Source organism: Ictidomys tridecemlineatus, chromosome 1 (genome assembly GCF_052094955.1).
Source record: "Ictidomys tridecemlineatus isolate mIctTri1 chromosome 1, mIctTri1.hap1, whole genome shotgun sequence".
In the NCBI taxonomy this organism is placed as follows: Eukaryota; Metazoa; Chordata; class Mammalia; order Rodentia; family Sciuridae; genus Ictidomys; species Ictidomys tridecemlineatus.
Window position 1 is genome coordinate 88,459,094 of NC_135477.1, and position 18,663 is coordinate 88,477,756.

Consider the following 18,663-nt stretch of genomic DNA (forward strand, 5'->3'; position numbering starts at 1 on the left):
CAAAATTAACTATACTGTTCAAATTACCACTTTACAGATGAGGAAACTAAGTCACAGGTTATATAATTTGTCCAAAGTATGTGCACAGCAGGATCTGAAGCTAGACTATCTAACTTAAGGCCTGCACTCTTCATTGCTATTTGCCTCCCATAATTGAAACCAAACAGTTTTATGGTAAGTCATCATACACAGTTCATTAAAAACTGCTTTCCAAATGCAATATCCACCTGATAGGGCCCACAGTTAGAAAAGTCCAGCATACAGAAGTTTACCGTAAAAAGCTTAAACACTATGTAACACATTAAATAAAAACAAAAAAACTACTGAAGCAGCTTTATAACCCTATACCAAAAGATAAAATATTAAGTATTGGAGAATATATACTACTCAAAATAGACAAGGTGTAGAATTTGATTCTTTTATAGTATCTATTTCTCTCATGAGATATCTTATCATTTCATTCACTGAGAGCATTTTTCTTTATTTCAATGGTCACATTTTTTCATAGTTGCTTCAAAATGTTAGTAGATAAATTCCAATGTCTAGATCACAATGAGTTTGGTTTCTATTATTTTTTTCCTTAAAAATTGATCATACTTTCCTGGTCATATCTTCTTTTTTTTTGGTGGTTAAATAGCATAAAATTTACCACTTAAATTACTTTTAAGTATACAGGTCATTAGCAGTAAGAACATTTATATTATTGTGAAACTACTACCAACATCCATCTCTAGAACTTTTCCACCATCCTAAACTGAAACACCACCCATTAAATAATAATTTCCCATTCTGGTAGCTCCTATGTTCAGTAATTTTGGACTGTTTCTTGGATACAATGTTATATTGTAGAAACCCTGAAAATTATCACACTCTTTGGATTAGTGTTGGGTTTTTGTTTATTTTAGCAGGGATTAGCCTGGCCCTGTTCAAGGTGCAAACTCTGATTCGAATTTTTTAAAAAATATATTTTTAGTTGTAGATGAACACAATACCTTTACTTTATTCATTTTTATATGGTGCAGGAATTGAACCCAGTGCCTCACGCATGCTCAGCACGCGCTCTACCACTGAGCCACAACTCCAGGCCCTCAGTTTCCAATTTCTGTTCCATTCTTTTAGCCTTAATTGTGCTGCTCTGAATCTGCCCTGTATAGGTGTGGTTTAGGAGTTGGTCAGAAATCTGGGCAAGGTTAATCACAGATCTTGAGGCTCCTCCACTCTTGATTATCTTCTTTCTAGAAGTTTTCCTTAACTTTCCAGTGTGTGTTTTCTTGAAATCTTGTCCTTTACGTCTTCACAGCACAAGGACTAAAGGATTCCTTTTGGAGTTTTAGTCTTTGTATATAATGCTAACCACAGTTTATCCTTTGGATAAATGCCATAAAAGCAGAAAAAAAAAATCACACTATGCCACCCACTTCTTCCAAAAATTAATTTCCCTTCAGTATCTTATTGCTTTTGTTTTCTTTACTCGTCTGTATTTTCAGGCTGTTGTGTTTGCTTATTCATTTTGATTTATATTTTTCCAGAGGGTTTTTTTTGGTACTGTTGTTATCTATGTTAAGATCAAACTAATATGAGTTTACTTAGCCATACTGAAAGCAGACTACTGATTTATTCTAAAATTCCTTTTAATATTGGGTAAAAACATTTTAAAGTAGTGAAGCTTATTATTTTATTATTCTTTAAGCACACAAATACATATAATGTGCTAAATTTTATAAAAATAAACTAAGACATTCTCTAAAACTAAATAATCTAATGAAAATTCTAAGAATGTTGACTGAGATATCCAGACCCTAAGAAATAAAGTCTATGAGTAATTATCAATATTTCATGAAAAGCAGCCTCAGAACACTAGCCTGGTTTCCCTAGTTCAGTTTTAAAGATGGCTAAAATAAACAAGAGAACTTTTTTTTTATATTTTGGTGAGTTATCATTTTAATTTCTGTTTCCTATTCAATGACACATACAACTAAAAAGCTGCATGTGTTATGACACATACAACTAAAAAATGCTATCAATTTGATGGTGCTTAAAACCACTCTTCAGTATTAATTTTCACTGATTAATTTTCTCAACCTCATTTTCTTGAGAAGTGAGAAATATTAGAGAACAGAGTACAATCTTACAGGACACTTCAACCATCTGCTTTTATATTTAATCATTTAAAAATAACAAGTTATGTGAAAAATTTAAAGATACTTTAAAAATCACTGCATTTTCATCTCTGGGTGGTAAAGCCTACTGTGGTTATCTAGAGGTGTCATTCTAAAATATACAACACTTCAGAAGCTGAGATCCCAAACTCCCATTAATAATACTGTTCAAGGAAAAAAATCTGAGTGCCAACATATTGTCTTTCAATTCACTGAAAAAAAAGAACTGAACATATTCTATAATTTCTAAATAAGGAGTGCTATACTGCATTATTGGTTATTTGTAGCTATGAAGAAAAGGGTCAGTGAAAGAACCTTTATTTAGTTTTTTTCAGTATAGATTAGCATACTATTTTATATCACTTTTATAATAATCTATAAGCTCTCTCTCTCTCTCTTTCTCCCTCCCCCGACACACACACACACACACACACACACACACACACACACACACACACACACTTGGCCAAACCAAATAGAAAGTCACAATATTCTAGGTGCCATATGGTACATATGACTTGTACCATACCACATGGATTTAGAACACAGGGAGTTAACCCTGAAATGTACTATTTTATCAATAAACACAAAACTCAACAGCAAACACAGATCTTTCTATCACTCATATATTTTTTTAAGTATCTCATTGCCTGAAGAAATCTATAAGACACTTGGAAATGATTACCTAGTTTCTTTGAAAGATGACTTAAAATGGAATGATTAAATTTAAATCATGAAAATATGTTCCAACAATTATAATTATCTGATTACAAACCTTGTATACCAAATCAACCAAAGCTGCAATAATAAAACTCACATCAAATTAGAGATGAAAAACATCCCAAAGTCTACAGAAATGAATCTGAGGATTATAAAAGGTAAACACCAGCTTTCTAGAGAATAGATAATGACTTATGGGCAAGCAAAGGCACACAGCTGGAGACAGACACACACAGCAAACACACACACAAAGAGATAAAACAGATGAAAGAGACACTGAACTGCAATAGAGAGTCAGAGTGATAAAAGACTGAAGGGTGTCAGAACTAGAGAAAGGCAGAGAGTTTTAGGGAGGGGGTCAAATAGAAAGAAATAGAAAAAGAAAATTACAAAGGCAAAAGCTAGATACAGAGAGAAAGGGAACCATTGAGATAGAAGCATAAGGCCTACTGTGATACCTAGCTGTGAGTGTGCAAGAATCCTTTTTCAATCTTATTAAATAGGCAAGTCCTTTATCCATGAAAAATAGCAATTCAGATACAGAATAAAAGATGGAACAGTTTCCACTTCGTAAGTAAAGGAACAAAATGACTCCTTTAGCCAATGGTTGCTTAATAGACTTAAATAAGTATTCTAAACTACAAATCTGGTAAATTATCCCACCACTGAGAAGTTTTAAGTGTTTTCCCTTTTACCTATAGAACAAGGTCCCTAAACTTGACAGAGCATATGAGCTCAAACTGCCTAATATCTCAGCCCCTTTTATAATAAAATACCATAGACCGGGAAGACTATAAACAATAGAAATTCATTTATCATGGTTTTGGAGACTAGAAAATCCAAGATCAAGGCATATATAGATTTGTGCCTGGTGAGGGCGTGTGTGTGATGGTGCCTTCTCACTGTGTTCTCATAGAGTATAGAAGAGGCAAGTGAGCTCTAAGGGGTCTCTTTTATAAGGGTCCTAAATCCATTCATAAGAGCTCTACTCTCATGACCTAATTACCCACCAAGACCCTAACACCATCATACTGGTGAAGTATTAACACATTAATGGGAGGGGAGCAGCGCACAAACATTTCGACCATAGCACTTACCTTTCCAGACTCACCTTAAAAAGTTTTCCCCAAACCTCAACCTATCTTATGGTTCTGACCCTCTGCATTCCCCTTTCCTTATTCTATATAGTAAAGCATTCCTTACAAGCTCTTAGTCAATTATCTTATACTTTATGAAAGTTTGTCTAACCTCCTTCCTCCTACTTTAGATCTTCAATACCTCCCCTGAAGTTTCACTGTATTTCAATACTTCTATAGAAATCATACTACATACTATTGCATTTTAAATGCTTTTCTCCCATAGAATACCTTTTTCTTTTTCTTTCTTTTTTTTTTTTTGCATTATTACTATCTAACACTGAACCTCAAACAAACAGGTCCTAGTAATTGTTGTTGAATGTACATGTTAAGGCACGAACAGACCTTAATTATTTGATCAGAGTAAAGAGGAAAGTACTTATTAGATAGATTGACTAAAGAACATCCACTTACCTGTTTGGAGTTGGTTAAATACAGTTTTGCTCCCAGATTTAAAATCTGCAGTTTTACCAGATCATCTTCACTAGTGAAGCTTTTAGCCATCTTCCTCAAAACATCAGGGGCAATTTTAGGAACTCGTTCACAGTTTTCTCCAATTAGCCAAAGAATACTTGCTCTAGCCACAGGAACCTATTAGAAACAGATTATAAGAAAGAGATATAAGAAATAGATAATCACAATCTCCTTAATATTAGTAGTATAGGAAAGATTTTAAATATTATAAAGAACTTAATTCTACTTATTCTTTAAGTGTATATCCAGGAAGTACTCTTACATTTATAAATTTTCTTTAGTTATCAAAAAATAAGAACTCAGGTAATCTAATTAAAATGGATTTCAAAGAGAAGGCCTTAGAAAGATTCACACAGTAAAAACCACTGGTCTGGAATCTAGATTCTACCAAAGGTTGGAAAATTCTTGGACCAAATCTGACTGACCATGCAAATGCTTCTATATTGTTTATCACTGCTTTTGTGCTACAAAAGTAGAAGTGAGTCATTGCAATGAAGATTATAAGGGCCTCAAAACCAAAAATATTGATTACCTAGCAATTTATAGAAAGGTTTGCTTTGGAGCAACAACTCTCAAACTTCAATACCACAAAAACATCTAAGGTTCTTATGACAGGTTTCTGCGGTGAAACTCAGGAATCTATGCGTTAAGAAGCATCATAGATGATTCCTAAGACAGGTGGTCCACAAGCCACATTTTGAGAACATGTGAATAACATTGTCAACAGATCCATTTAGGACTATGATTCCAAATCAAAATTGTTACTATCCTCTAGGTATATTCATCTACAGTATCAGAAATAAATCAAACTGTAGATCATCAGTGTCTGCTTATAAAATCATAAACCCTTGCCTGTTATTTGGTCAACAGAAGAAATTGAGATAAATTGTTCAACACTGCACTTGGCACTATGTTTTAAAAATAAAGTACATTTCAATATAATTTGTTTTCTTAAAAATCACTGCTTTCCTACAAATTGGAAACCTTCCATCAGTACCATTAAGACTAACATTTTAGAGTATGCAAATTAGTTTTATTACTATTTGCTTATTTGTATCCTTTCCTATTCCAAAAGGAATTTGAGAGGGTATGTAAATTAGGTTCTGTGAACATTTTCACCTCACATAGAAAATTTGCCTATTACAATAAGTGCAAAGGCTGAAGGCTGTCATTAAATGGTAGCATCATGAGAAAAGACAACAGTCTTTTTATTAAATCTTTTTACAACTTCTCAGTCTTAATATTTTTCTGAATAGTTTTCACAGTTATTTAAAAAGTGAGAATAAGGACCTTTCCATACTAAAATTTTACCACAATTATCTACCATCTCAAATTCTTTCAAAATACCTACTTCCTAACTAACATAAAAATATTAACAAATATGCAGATTGAATCATTCACCAGAATCAAAATGAGGTCATCAGAAAAACTTTAAAATACAAGAATAAATATATCTATGTTTCCTAACATTATAATAGCTTCATCTTTAAATTAATACTTAGAACAAGTTTAGTAAGATACAAGAAATCAGTCTACTTATGAAATAAAAAAAGGTCTAAGTGCTATTACAAATCTATTCATGCAGTGTGATAAAACTAATATCCTTACTGTATACTGATTTCTGGAAAGAAAGAGGTTATTTCTAATGTTCCAAAGGTTACACTGCATTAAGACCTTACTCCCAATTTATTATTTTAAATTAGGCTAAAGAATAGTAATTGAGTGGTACATTAAATTTTCCAGTATGGAGCAATTCAAGTTGCCTTCAGTAATGAAAGGCTCTTCTAAATAAGAATATATGAGCAACTTCAGATTTCAGCTATGCTAGATTTATTTTTCTTAAATATTTTATTATATATTACTAGAATAAAAACTAGAATTCTATGACATCACAATCTATTTCTCCATTTGAAGCAATTTTCTTCTGGTAAGACACAATTCTCTTTTGTAATTAAAAAGACAATCCAAAATGAAGTAAGGTTTAAAAGATTTTGTTCATATTCATAAATATACCAAGATTAAAATAACAACATTCAATACTCTCCGCATTCATAAGGTATACATTTAAAATCTCCATTTCTAAAAAAATGTAATGCCCACAATGAAAATTTGTGGGCATAGTAGTGTAGAGAATATTTAGAATTTTCTAAGAACTGAGCTAATAAAAACCCCATGTAGTAAATATTTTAAAAACTCGTAAGAGAAAATTACTCTACAAAAAAATTTAAAAATCAATGCAAGTATATTTATACCAAATTCTTGGTAATGGCATTTTATTAAAAAGCTTAGGAAACTGACAAAGACAATACTTCTGTGCATTTTGCTAGAATTGGAATCCTAAGATTTTCAGATTCCAGCCCTCCCTCTCTTTCAATCAAGTCAACAGTACTCTCATTTGCACACCACTGACACTATGAATTCATGGTCACTTACTGTAAAAGATTTGAAGCTATCAAATTAGAAAATTAGTCACTCTTTATTCTCCATGATTGTTTCGACCACAGAATAAATAGGAAAACTGAACTAAAACGAAGCTAAGAAACAAACCCACACAGGCATGGGCACATGTGCACACACAGTCATACGTGATACAATACTTTCATTATGAACCTCTGCTCTTCAGTATTCTCAAAGACAACTGGATTGTAAATGACTTAGCCTGATTCTTTATTCTAAATGCCCTTAGCAAGTGGTTAAGTGCACTTTTCAAATCTTCTACAAGAAGGCAGGTTCCACTGCCATTTTAACACATTAAATTGCCTGTGGTGGGGGGCGAGGGGATTCCTTGTCCACCACAGCAGTTATAGAAAGACATCTAGAAATATTTTACAGATCACTCTGTAAGCAGATCAACTTAAAAACTATTGTGTTTCAACCACTGCATAGTGCAACAGTCTAAAGTAAATTCTGCAAAAGCATCATTTTTTTTTTATTCTGATTCTGTCAATGGCAGAATCAGTAGACATTTAAACAAACTGCACACCAACAGCAAATCAGATGCAATATTCTGTATCTGGACTCAGTATACATTAAAACTTAAGCCTGAGTTACATTAGGTTGGAAGGGCAAGGGAGGATAACTTTTTTTTTTTTTTTAATGAAATGGAAGGAGTCTAGTGAGGTACCTGGGCAAGGAAGATATAAAGTGCTATTTTAATATTACTTAGTAGTCCTCAAAGATACATCTCCCAATTGTTCTTTTATGATACAAAACCCCCACCTGTCCCATTAAACGTTATTAAACACCAAAAGTAGTATTTATTAAATATAAACGGCACACCAAAAGATAAAATATCCACAATCAGAACATATATGGTAACTATACTATAGGCACAAATATATTCAATTTGAATGAATTCCAAAAGTAAATTTAAACTTTAATTCTCAATTTTGAATTATGCTATGTACTTAAATAGCCATGGAATCAAAGTCTTCAATATGATAAAATCTACATTTTCTTCTTTTAAAAATTACATAGCTGGGGCTGGGGTTATGGCTCAGTGGTAGAACGCTTACCTAACACGTATGAGGCACTGGGTTCAATCCTCAGCACCACATAAAAAATAAATAAATAAACAAAATAAAGGTATGCTGTCCACCTACAACTAATTTTTTTTTAATTATATAGCTAACATTAATGAGACCTTACAACTTGCCAGGCATTGTTTTTGAGAACCTTATGTAATTTCTTAGTCCATTATTGATAAGGTTCTATAAAATAAGCTCTACCATTATTCCCACATGACATACAAAAAAACCTGAGAAACAAAGGGGTTATAAAGCTTGCCCACATATCATTGCTTGTTAGTGGCCAGAAACAAGATTGGAACTCCAAGTTTGAATCCAGAATTCATACTGTTTTACCAAGCAAAGACAAAGTGAGTACAGCAAATTAGGAAGAAGGTCAGCCAGCAAGCCAAGACTGGTTCTGGCTTCAGATTTATCATATGTATCAAGGAGGTAGATAATTTCATCTCAATGAACTTCACTTACTCTGTCCCTTATTCTCAGGCTACATTTTGCCACCCCTGCTATTTCCACAAGAGCCAGACTTTTCAGGTTTGAATTTGAACCCAAATCATCTGCTTTTCAAATCCATCTCTTAGACTCTACACAACACAATCTTTATGAGCAGTTCTGGCTCTGATTATTAGAATCAACCATAAGAGTAGATATGAAGACAAAGTAACTCACTGGCAAGGGGTAGTAGAAGCTCAGAAGCTAAGCAACTGATGTGAGTCTTACTATTATAATATTAGCTTTAAGATAAATGTGTAACTGCCCTGCAAGCTTTAATAACTCCCTAAATTGGGAAAATAAATTGCCACCAGGTATATTTAAAACTGGTCAGAAAAGGTAGGCTTTTAAACCTGGAAATCCACTACCTTTCACTACACAAATATCTATCTGAAGAGATTCAGAGTACAGATTAGCCCTCTTCAAAGAAGGAAACAATATCTTTATTCTCTTGCAAACCACAAACCTATAAGAGAACAAACCAACACTCAATGTCAGGCATAGCAAAAGGCAAATACAATGGAGAAGAAAATGGATGAAGACTTAGAAGAAAAACCAGCAGTGTGTGTAATAACAGAACCCAGAGAGAGAGAATTTTTAAAATGGAAAAAGTAACTAGCAAAGTGAAATACTAACAGAAGATCAAGGAATAAATGGAAAAAAAATCATCTAGTAGATTAAGAAGGAGAAGATAGTGACCTTGGAAAAAACAGAATTATTGTTGTTCTGTGAAGTCAAAAATCAGACTGTGATGAGGTGAGGAATGAGTCTGAGGCAAGGAAATGAAATTATTTTCAGATAATTTCTTCAAAACATTAGTTTTGGATGAAAGAAGAATATGAAGTAGATAATAGCAAACACGTATGGAGCCCCACTGTGTGCTAGGCAATGTTCTAAGCGCATTATCTATAATAACTAATGTAAAACTTACAATACTATGACTTAGGTTTTTTGTTTGTTTTTTACTATCAGGGAAAAGTAAGGTATAGAGGCTGCAATGTGAGGATATAGAGCTGGAAGTAGGGCCTAATTTAATTTCTTCACATAATTTCAGTTTTATAGAAGAGTTGCAAGAAGGGTAAAAAGAATTCCTGGATGCACTCCACCCAGATGTTCCAAATGTGAACATTTTACTGCATTTGTGTTATTGGTCTCTCCACATATATGTTGCTTACTCAATTGAAAAAAGCTATAGGCATGGGTATAATTTCTTGTTATAATTCAAAATATTTCCATGTAAATTTCTAAAACTAATGAAATGTTTATATAACCACAGCAAGATAGTTTTAAAATTGATAAACACTAAATCAATACTGCTGTCTAATCTGCAGATTTTACTGAGGTTCTGAGTTGCTCCTACAATAGAAAACCCCAAATTTTTATGCTGCATAGTATTGTCATGTGCTAAATTTTTAGTCTCTTTTAATCTGAAATATTGAGATTTTCTTTGCATCTCATAACACTGACATTTTTTAACAAGTATGTTATAGAATACCCTCAGCATGGATTTGTCTCATGCTTCCCAGTGATTAGATTCAAATCATTCACTTTTAGCAGGAATGCAAAGACACGGATGCTGAGTTCTCTTCAGTGTTTTCATATCAAAAGATACATGATCTCAATACTAACTATGTTAACTAGGTTCATTTTGTTAAGATAGTGCCTGCCAGTTTTCTTCATTATAAGTCACTAGTTAAACTTTGTAACTAAGAAGTAGTTTATGAGAAACACACCTTGAGATAGTGCAAATATCCTGTTACTCCTCAAATTTTCACCTGCTAGTTTTTAGTATTTATTGATAATTATTGTCTGAATCAATTGTGATGGTTGGCAGATGGTGATAATTCTAATTCCATCATTCCTTCTACATTTATTAGTTATTTTTGAATTGTAAGAGTTTCCATTTCTCCTCTTTTCATTCATTTATTGATCCATCCGTTTATTGCCCTTAGATTTATAGTCTTACCTATTCTATAGGTTATAATTCTTTACTATCATTTTTGTTGTTGTTGTTGCTGAAATTGGCCAATGGGAGTCACACTCTCCTCCAAGCTGGCTATTGCGTCCTTTTGACATGTGTCTATTCTCTGAACACTTTCTATTTTCTCCTTTGATGGTGGTTGTTGGTCCAACAAACTGTTGCAAATTCACTGTGTTCTTTATCCTAGCTTTCAAAACAGCCATTTCTTTAAGAAGTCCTGGCTTCTTTTAAGTAGACAATGGTACTTAAAAACCAAAATCTATCATGAAAAGAAATGAAGTACTGCATCCTACAACAAGCTGAGTGAAAGAAGCCAGAAACAAAAAGCCACATATTGTATGACTCCATTTATATGAAATATCCAGAATAGAAAAATCCACAAAGACAGAAATAAGAGTAGTGGTGGCCAAAAGACAGAGTAAAGGGAGGCTGGGTAATTTTGGAAAAGGAATTTTTTTCGTTAGGGGTGATAAAAATGTTCTGTAATTACTTAGTGGTGATAACTATAACTATATAATCTTATGAGTTTACCAAAACACATTGTATCATACACTTCAAAAGCATTATACAGATTTAATGCAATTCCCATTAAAATCCCAATGACATTCCTCTTACAAATAGAAAAGGCAGTCATGAACTTCATCTGGAAAAATAAGAGACCCAGAATAGCTAAAGCAATCCTTAGTAAGAAGAATGAAGCAGATGGCATCACTATACCTTAAACTATACTACAGAGCAACAGTAACAAAAACAGCACGGTATTGGCACCAAAATAGACTGGTAGACCAATGGTACAGAATACAGGACACAGAGACTAACCCACATAATTACAGTTATCTTATATTAGACAAGGGAGCCAAAAACATACATTGGAGAAAAGACAGTCTCTTCAACAAATGGTACTGGGAAAACTGGAAATCTATATCAACAAAATGAAATTAAGCCCCTATCTCTCATCATGGACAAAACTCAACTCAAAGTGGATCATGGATCTAGAAATTAAACCAGAGACACTGTGTCTATTAGAAGAAAAAGTAGGCCCAAATCTCCATCATGTCAGATTAGGCCCCAACTTCCTTAATAAGACTCCTACAGCACAAGAATTAAAACCAAGAATCAATAAATGGGATAGATTCAAAAGCTTCTTCTCGACAAAAGAAACAATAAATCAAGTGAATAGAGACAGAATGGGAACATATTTTTACCACACACACGTCAGATAGAGCACTAATCTCTAGGATATATAAAGAACTCAAAAATCTTAACACCAAAAAACAAATAACCCAGTCAGTAAATGGGCCAAGGAACTGAAAAGACACTTCTCAGAAGATGGAAAGCAATATGGAGATTCCTTGGAAATCTGGGAATGGAACCACTGTTTGACCTAGTTATCACTGTCCTTAGTCTATACCCAAAGGACTTAAAAACAGTATACTGGCAGGGACACAGCCACATCAATGTTTATAGCAGCACAATTCACAATAGCTAAACTGTGGAGCCAACCTAGATGCCCTTCAGTGGATGAATAGATTAAAAAATGTGGCATATATACACAATGGAATTTTACTCAGCAATAAAAGAGAACAAAATCATGGCATTTGCAGGTAAATGGATGGCAATGGAGAAGATAATGCTAAGTGAAGTTAGACAATCCCCAAAAAACAAATGCCAAATGTTTTCTGATATAAGGAGGCTGACCCATAGTGAGGTAGGGAAGTGGAGGATTAGATGAATTCTAGATAGGGCAGAGGGGTGGGAGGGAAAAGGAGGGAGCAGGGGATTAGCAAGGATGGTGGAATGTGATGGACATCATTATCTAAAGTACATGTATGAAGACACGAATTGGTGTCAACATACTCAATATACAACCAGAGATATGAAAAAATGTGCTGTATGTATGTAATAAGAATTGTAATGCATTCCGCTGTCATTTTTTAAATCAATAAAAAATAAAATAAATAGCTTTTATTTCATTCAAAAAAAGATAACATAAATCAACCAACAAATATATGAAAAAATGTTCAACGTCTCTAGCAATTAGACAAATGCAAATCAAAACTACATTAAGATTTCATCTCACTCCAGTCCGTATGGCAGCTATTAAGAATACAAACAATAAGTATTGGCGAGGATGTGGAGGGAAAAGGCACACTCCTATATTGCTGGTGGGACTGCAAATTGGTGCAGCCAATATGGAAAGCAGTATGGAGATTCCTTGGAAAACTGGGAATGGAATCACCATTTGACCCAGTTATCCCATTCCTCAGTCTATACCCAAAGGACTTAAAAACAGCATACTACAGGAACACAGCCACATCAATGTTTATAGCAGCTCAGTTCACAATAGCTAAACTGTGGAACCAACCTAGATGCCTTTCATTACATGAATGGATAAAGAAAATGTAGTATATATACACAATGGAATATTACTCATCATTTACAGAGAATAAAATCATGGCATTTGCAGCTAAATGGATAGAGCTGGAGAATATAATGCTAAGTGAAATTAGGCAATCCCAAAAATCAAAGGCTGAATGATTTCTCTGATTTAAGGATGCTGATCCATAATATGCTGGGGGTGGGTATTAAACGAACTCTAGATAGGGCAAAGGGGAAAGGGGGAGGAAGGGGAAGGAAGGAGGCATAGGGATAGGAAAGATGATGGAATGCGATGATCATCATTAATCTAAGTACATGTATGAAGACACAAAGGATGTGACTCTACTCTGTATACAACCAGAGATATGAAAAATTGTGCTCTACGTGTGTAACATGAATTATAATGCATTCTGTTGTCATATATAAAAAATTAAAATTTTTTTAAAAGTTAAATTTTATGGTATGAAATTATATATGTTATATATATATTCACACATAATTATATATAAACATATATATAATATATATATTAACATATAACACAAATTTAGACCAACACATATATGCACACTTACACACTACATAACATTGCTAAAAAAAAAAGTCACAAAGGTCACGTTGTTCTCTTCATTTCCAATCTAACACTGCAAGGTTCATGCCATCCTTTCCCCTTTTCAGGTCTGTAATTCTCTCCTAATAGTATGAAACTTTAGAACCAGGATTTGAAGCCAGACACCTCAACTCTCTTATCCACTACACTGGAGAATGACCATTTATGTTGACAAAATATAGTTTACTGAACACTAAAACTTCTTAATGAATACTCACAGTGATACTGTCCAAGAGCTTGGCCATATGTTTAATAATTTCTCCATGTTGTACAGGTTGCATTTGCAGTAATTTCTTTATAACAACTACACTTTCAGCAACAACTATTTCTGAAAGAGACAGAGATTATTCATATTAAATATGTATAATTCAATTTAAATGCAATATGCTTGATGAAATGTAAAATTAGCAAAATATTCTGCATGTCTTAAAAGACTACATGAAAAATACAACTGTGAATACACACTCAGACTTTTTGGGTAAAAACTGTCTTAAGAAGATGACTTAACTTTAATGTTTAACCTCTGTTGCTTTCTCCTAGCTTCTGTTACCCTTTTTTCATCTTTGCTTCTCTGTCAGGAAAGCAGTTGAGGTTGTATTATGCTGCTCATCATATTGTACAATTTCTGTGGCTTTTAACCAGAACTTGTAAAATTGTATTTTGATTCCCACCAAATATGAGTCACAATCAAATAATTATTCTCTAAACAACATTTTCTCCATTCAATATAAAACAGTAATTAAAAATTTTTTCATTAAGTATTGTCCAGAAAAATGAGCAGTTAAAATTAATTGTAGTAGGAAAGGCATTACTGTAGAAACAGCATGGACTTCATGCTAGAACACAGAGCCAAAAAGGGTGGAATTGTGAGCTGGACTGCCTCTATTTGTTTTGTAAACCCACTCTTGTCTATCTTTCCCTAACTCTATGCCCTCAGAGACTGACCTGTAGACTCCATCAGGCAGACTCCAATGTCCCTGGCCTAAAGCTGTGTATAGGCAATAGGAAGCATAACAGGGGGTTGGGGGTGAGAGGAGCATTTATTATTAGGAATTCTTTCCCTGCTAGCATCACTAGTAGCACCTGCATTCATCCACTGAAAGTCTCTATTCCTGTAATTAGATCTCTCCCTTAAGATCTGGGAGGTGGCTCTGCTCCCCACACACCTCTTTAATTCTGTGTTGTAAAGGCTTTCCACTATTGCTAGTCATTAGCCCAAGGGTGCTACACTATACCTTGTTGGTTTCCCTTAATCCTGCCCATACCTTATAAACAGTCCTTCAGTAACTTCTCTTTAATCACCCCATTTAAATGTGCTGTTTCTTGACAGCATCTAACTAACATAATTAAATGCTACTGGAAGTGGCAAAGAAGCAGATCCTCAAATAGGGATTTGGGATTGAGTTGTCACACTAATGTAGCTAATCACTGATCCAAGTTACCTTTTTGGTGGCACCAGTAGAGAAATGTAATATAACTAGCTGAACACCTGACCTTGGGGGATGAATTTTATTTAAACTATTATTAAAGCCACTGACACCAAAGAGGTAAACCCAAGACTGCCTTTACTTATAATTTTGACATTTTCCAATTAATAGTTTCATAGATTTTAGGAATTCCCTGACATACTACAAAGGTTTCTTTTAACTGCATATGAAATACCATGATTTTTGTCCTGTTACTTTTTTTCTATGAGATATATTTTCTTATCTAGCTCCCTTTAATAATACAAACAAAATTCATTATCATTACAATCATTATTAAACACATGTATTTCAAACTGCATACCTCTTACATTGGAATAAAAATCAATAAATATTAAATAATTGTTAATATTAACATTTTAGCTCACAAAACATTTTCATATTTCATTTTCTTCTTATTGTAATATAAGATAGCTACCTTATTATCATTTAAAAGATAAATAAAAAGAAATGCACTGGAATTATGCCTTTGTCCATAATTCAAACTCAACACCAGGGTTACCATTCTATTTCTAATAATGTTCAGTGTTACTATGAGCAGGTTCTACTTTTATATACCACTATCTCTCAGTGGTAGAAGGAAAAACGAGAGAAAGCAGAATGAGACTCTTCGTCCAACTTATATTCTGATAGAAAAAAAATGGTTATGTAAATAAGTACTACACAAAGCAAAATATGGTAAGTGTAGTTTTAAAAAATTCAGTATAAAATAATTTTTTAAAAAGTATATTATAATAAAACTTGTCAAAGTAAAAACAAGTGCTGTGTAATTGTAATAATCCTCATGAAGAGGCAGGATTGTAAATAGCTGATATATGTATGTGACATCATTTATCCTTTGGAGTTAGTTTCTTATTGTAGCTGTCAAAAATTACCCCAAACGGGGGCTGGGGCTGGGGCTCAATGGTAGAGCACTTACCTAGCACAAGTGAGGCACTGGGTTTGATACTCAGCATCACGTAAAAATAAGTAAATAAAATAAAGATATTATGTCCAACAACAAGTTAAAATACACACACACACATACACACACACACACAAACACACAGTGATTTAACACAAGTTTATCATCGTATATTGCTGGAGCCAGAAAGGTAACACAGGTCCTATGGGGCTAAAATCAAAATGTTGACAGGGCTGAAGGTTCTAGGGCAAAAATATATCTCCTGTCTTTTCCAACTTCTAGAGGCTACCCACCTTCCCTGTTTTAAGATCCCCTTCCAGCAGTCACATCACTCTGATCTTTATTTCTGGCATCTTCAGACTTTCTTGCCGCCTCCTTTTTCTTATAAGAATTATTTTGGATTACTTTGGACCCATTCAAATTATCTACCCACCTCTAGAATCTAAACTTCAGCACATCAACAAAGTCCCTTTTATCATATAAGGTAACACAGTCACAGGTCCAGGCATTAGAACCTGGGCAAAAACAAAATTTTTAAGTGCAGGAGGTGGATATCATTCTGCCTATACCAGGTCCTTCTCATTCCCTTCAATTAATCCAGTTCCACCATATTTTTCCTTTACATTCCCTCCTGATTTCCAAAGATCTCAGCACTATGCTGTTACTCTACCAGAAGCATAAAATAATCCTATATTCCGAATCTTTCCTAGTCTTCTCTTGGTCCTCAACAATTCTAAAAAGTATAGTCTACTATTATCCCCATTTTACAAACAAATAATATAGAGCACAAGAGAGAATTAACATTCAAACATAGGTAGTATGTAAACAAATAGCTGGCAGCAGAGTTAAGGGGCTGTAAATGGGAAGACTGAAGTATATTTATTTTATAAAGTCTTCTTCTACTAGACTATGACTCCATAAAGGCAGGAATCTTTTATAAGCTAAATGAATCTATTCAACATTTATTAAACACATCAGCTGATTAAATCCTCAGCAAATGCTTATTGAATTATTAAAAAAAAAACTTAACAAATTTTAAAAGTAGTCTTCTACCCCAACCTTTTAGTTTATAGTAGGTGGCAATAGGGTTATTCAGACAAGCAACTTTTTGGTAACATGTACCTAAAATAAATTACTTAGGATAATTGTAAGCCTAAAGAAACATAAATTTCTCCCATTAAAGTTTTGTAAGAAATTTGTTTATCAAATTAATCTTAAAGAATGGTAATACACTATCTTAGAGTAAGCTTCAAGTCTGCTTAGAAGATTCTCCCATGCCAATAAGGTAGAAGTCAACAATACTGGGAGTAGTGGATAACTACAGGTCCGAGTAGGATACATTCAATATCTATAAAAACAAGAGTCTAAACGCTATTCCTGAGACTTACATATACTTTACATATGAAGAAATTATGACATATTAATTTCATAAAACAAAAGATTCAAATATTTTTAGAGCCCCAAAATGTCTTATAAATTTTAAAGAAACTGAAGCTTCATTTGTGGAATTTGTTCCTAACTAGATATTTTTAATAAGAAGGGGAAAGAGGTCTATTGTTAGAAAAGGTCACATAAAAATTATTAAATATTATTATTTCCTGTAGTATTACTGATTTTAATATAAGTATTTTCCTTACTTATTTTAACCCTCACTTTTAGTGAACCAGATTTCCAAACTACAGTTGGTCTCTTACTTATGAATTTTCAACTTTACCATGGTGGAAAATTGATTGACAGATTCATTACGTACTATACTTCATAGTTTGACTTTGGATCTTTTCCAGAGCTAATGAGAGCAATATGAAGCATAATTATCCACTGGAGATGCTTAGCAGCAGCAGTAGTAAGCACATCTCATGGGCAGCCACACAATCATGGGGGAAAACAATCCATAATATACAGTGTGCTATATACGTAAGTGAGGATGTTTGATAGGTTAGGTATAGTAAATGAATTTTTGACCTGATATTTTCAATTTATGATGGGTTTATCGGGACACAACCCTGTCATAAGTTGAGGAGCATCTGTATCACAAAAAGTATAGTACATATGATAAAAAGACAGTTAACTCACATATTTTGGGCTAACAATAATTATGCAACCATAACTGGACAATTCAATTAAAGTGTGTTAATATTTAAACAACAACAACAAAAAATTTTTTTGAACAACAGCAAAGCACTCATTGATGTAAAGAGAATTCTGATTTGCTAAAAACAAAAGCCTAAATATTAAAACATCATAATTTAAATTAGTATATCCTCCTACATTTTGAAAGTGATTATAAATGATGTTAGTCCTCCATTATCAAATTATGACAGTATTTTCCCTAAAAATGCTATAGGAGTATAATATTTATCTTTTAAACCAAAGTAAAAAATATTTTTGGAAACATTAATATTATGTTGAAGCAGACAACTTGAAAATTTCACATTGGAAAAAAAAAGATCAAAAACTAAAATTGATAAAATCTCAATATAACTTTTATTTGAAAAGAAATATTAGTATCCAAATTAATTTCTGATACTTTTTGTATGCAACTAAATTTTAAAAGAACAATTATTCTAGGGAACCAGGCTTGATTCAAAATCTTGATTCAAAATTAAATGTCTCAGAATTATTTTCCCAAGGAGTGTTTTTATTTGGTCATGAGGAAGTCATTATTAAAGGTAAAGGAAAATAAAAAACTGTTTTAAGGTCCCATTTTAAAGTGTGACCTAGAAGCAGAGAGAAAAAGGATACAACTGTTAAAAACTGAAATAGATAAGATAGATGACATTTATTATCCATCTCCTCTAAT

The 18,663-nt window shown here is 33.2% G+C and overlaps 1 protein-coding gene across 2 annotated transcripts in view; it reads right to left on the bottom strand.

The window, feature by feature from the left end:
• The window catches only part of Ap3b1 (adaptor related protein complex 3 subunit beta 1), a 239,841-nt gene that overhangs the window by 116,576 nt on the left and 104,602 nt on the right, over positions 1-18,663 (bottom strand). For both annotated transcript variants that reach the window (XM_005328985.4, XM_040271866.2), the window contains exons 14-15: positions 13,694-13,803; positions 4,430-4,606 (exon numbers count right to left, since the gene is read on the bottom strand). In XM_005328985.4, coding sequence (XP_005329042.1) covers positions 4,430-4,606; positions 13,694-13,803 — 287 coding nt within the window. The remainder of the gene's footprint in view (positions 1-4,429; positions 4,607-13,693; positions 13,804-18,663) is intronic.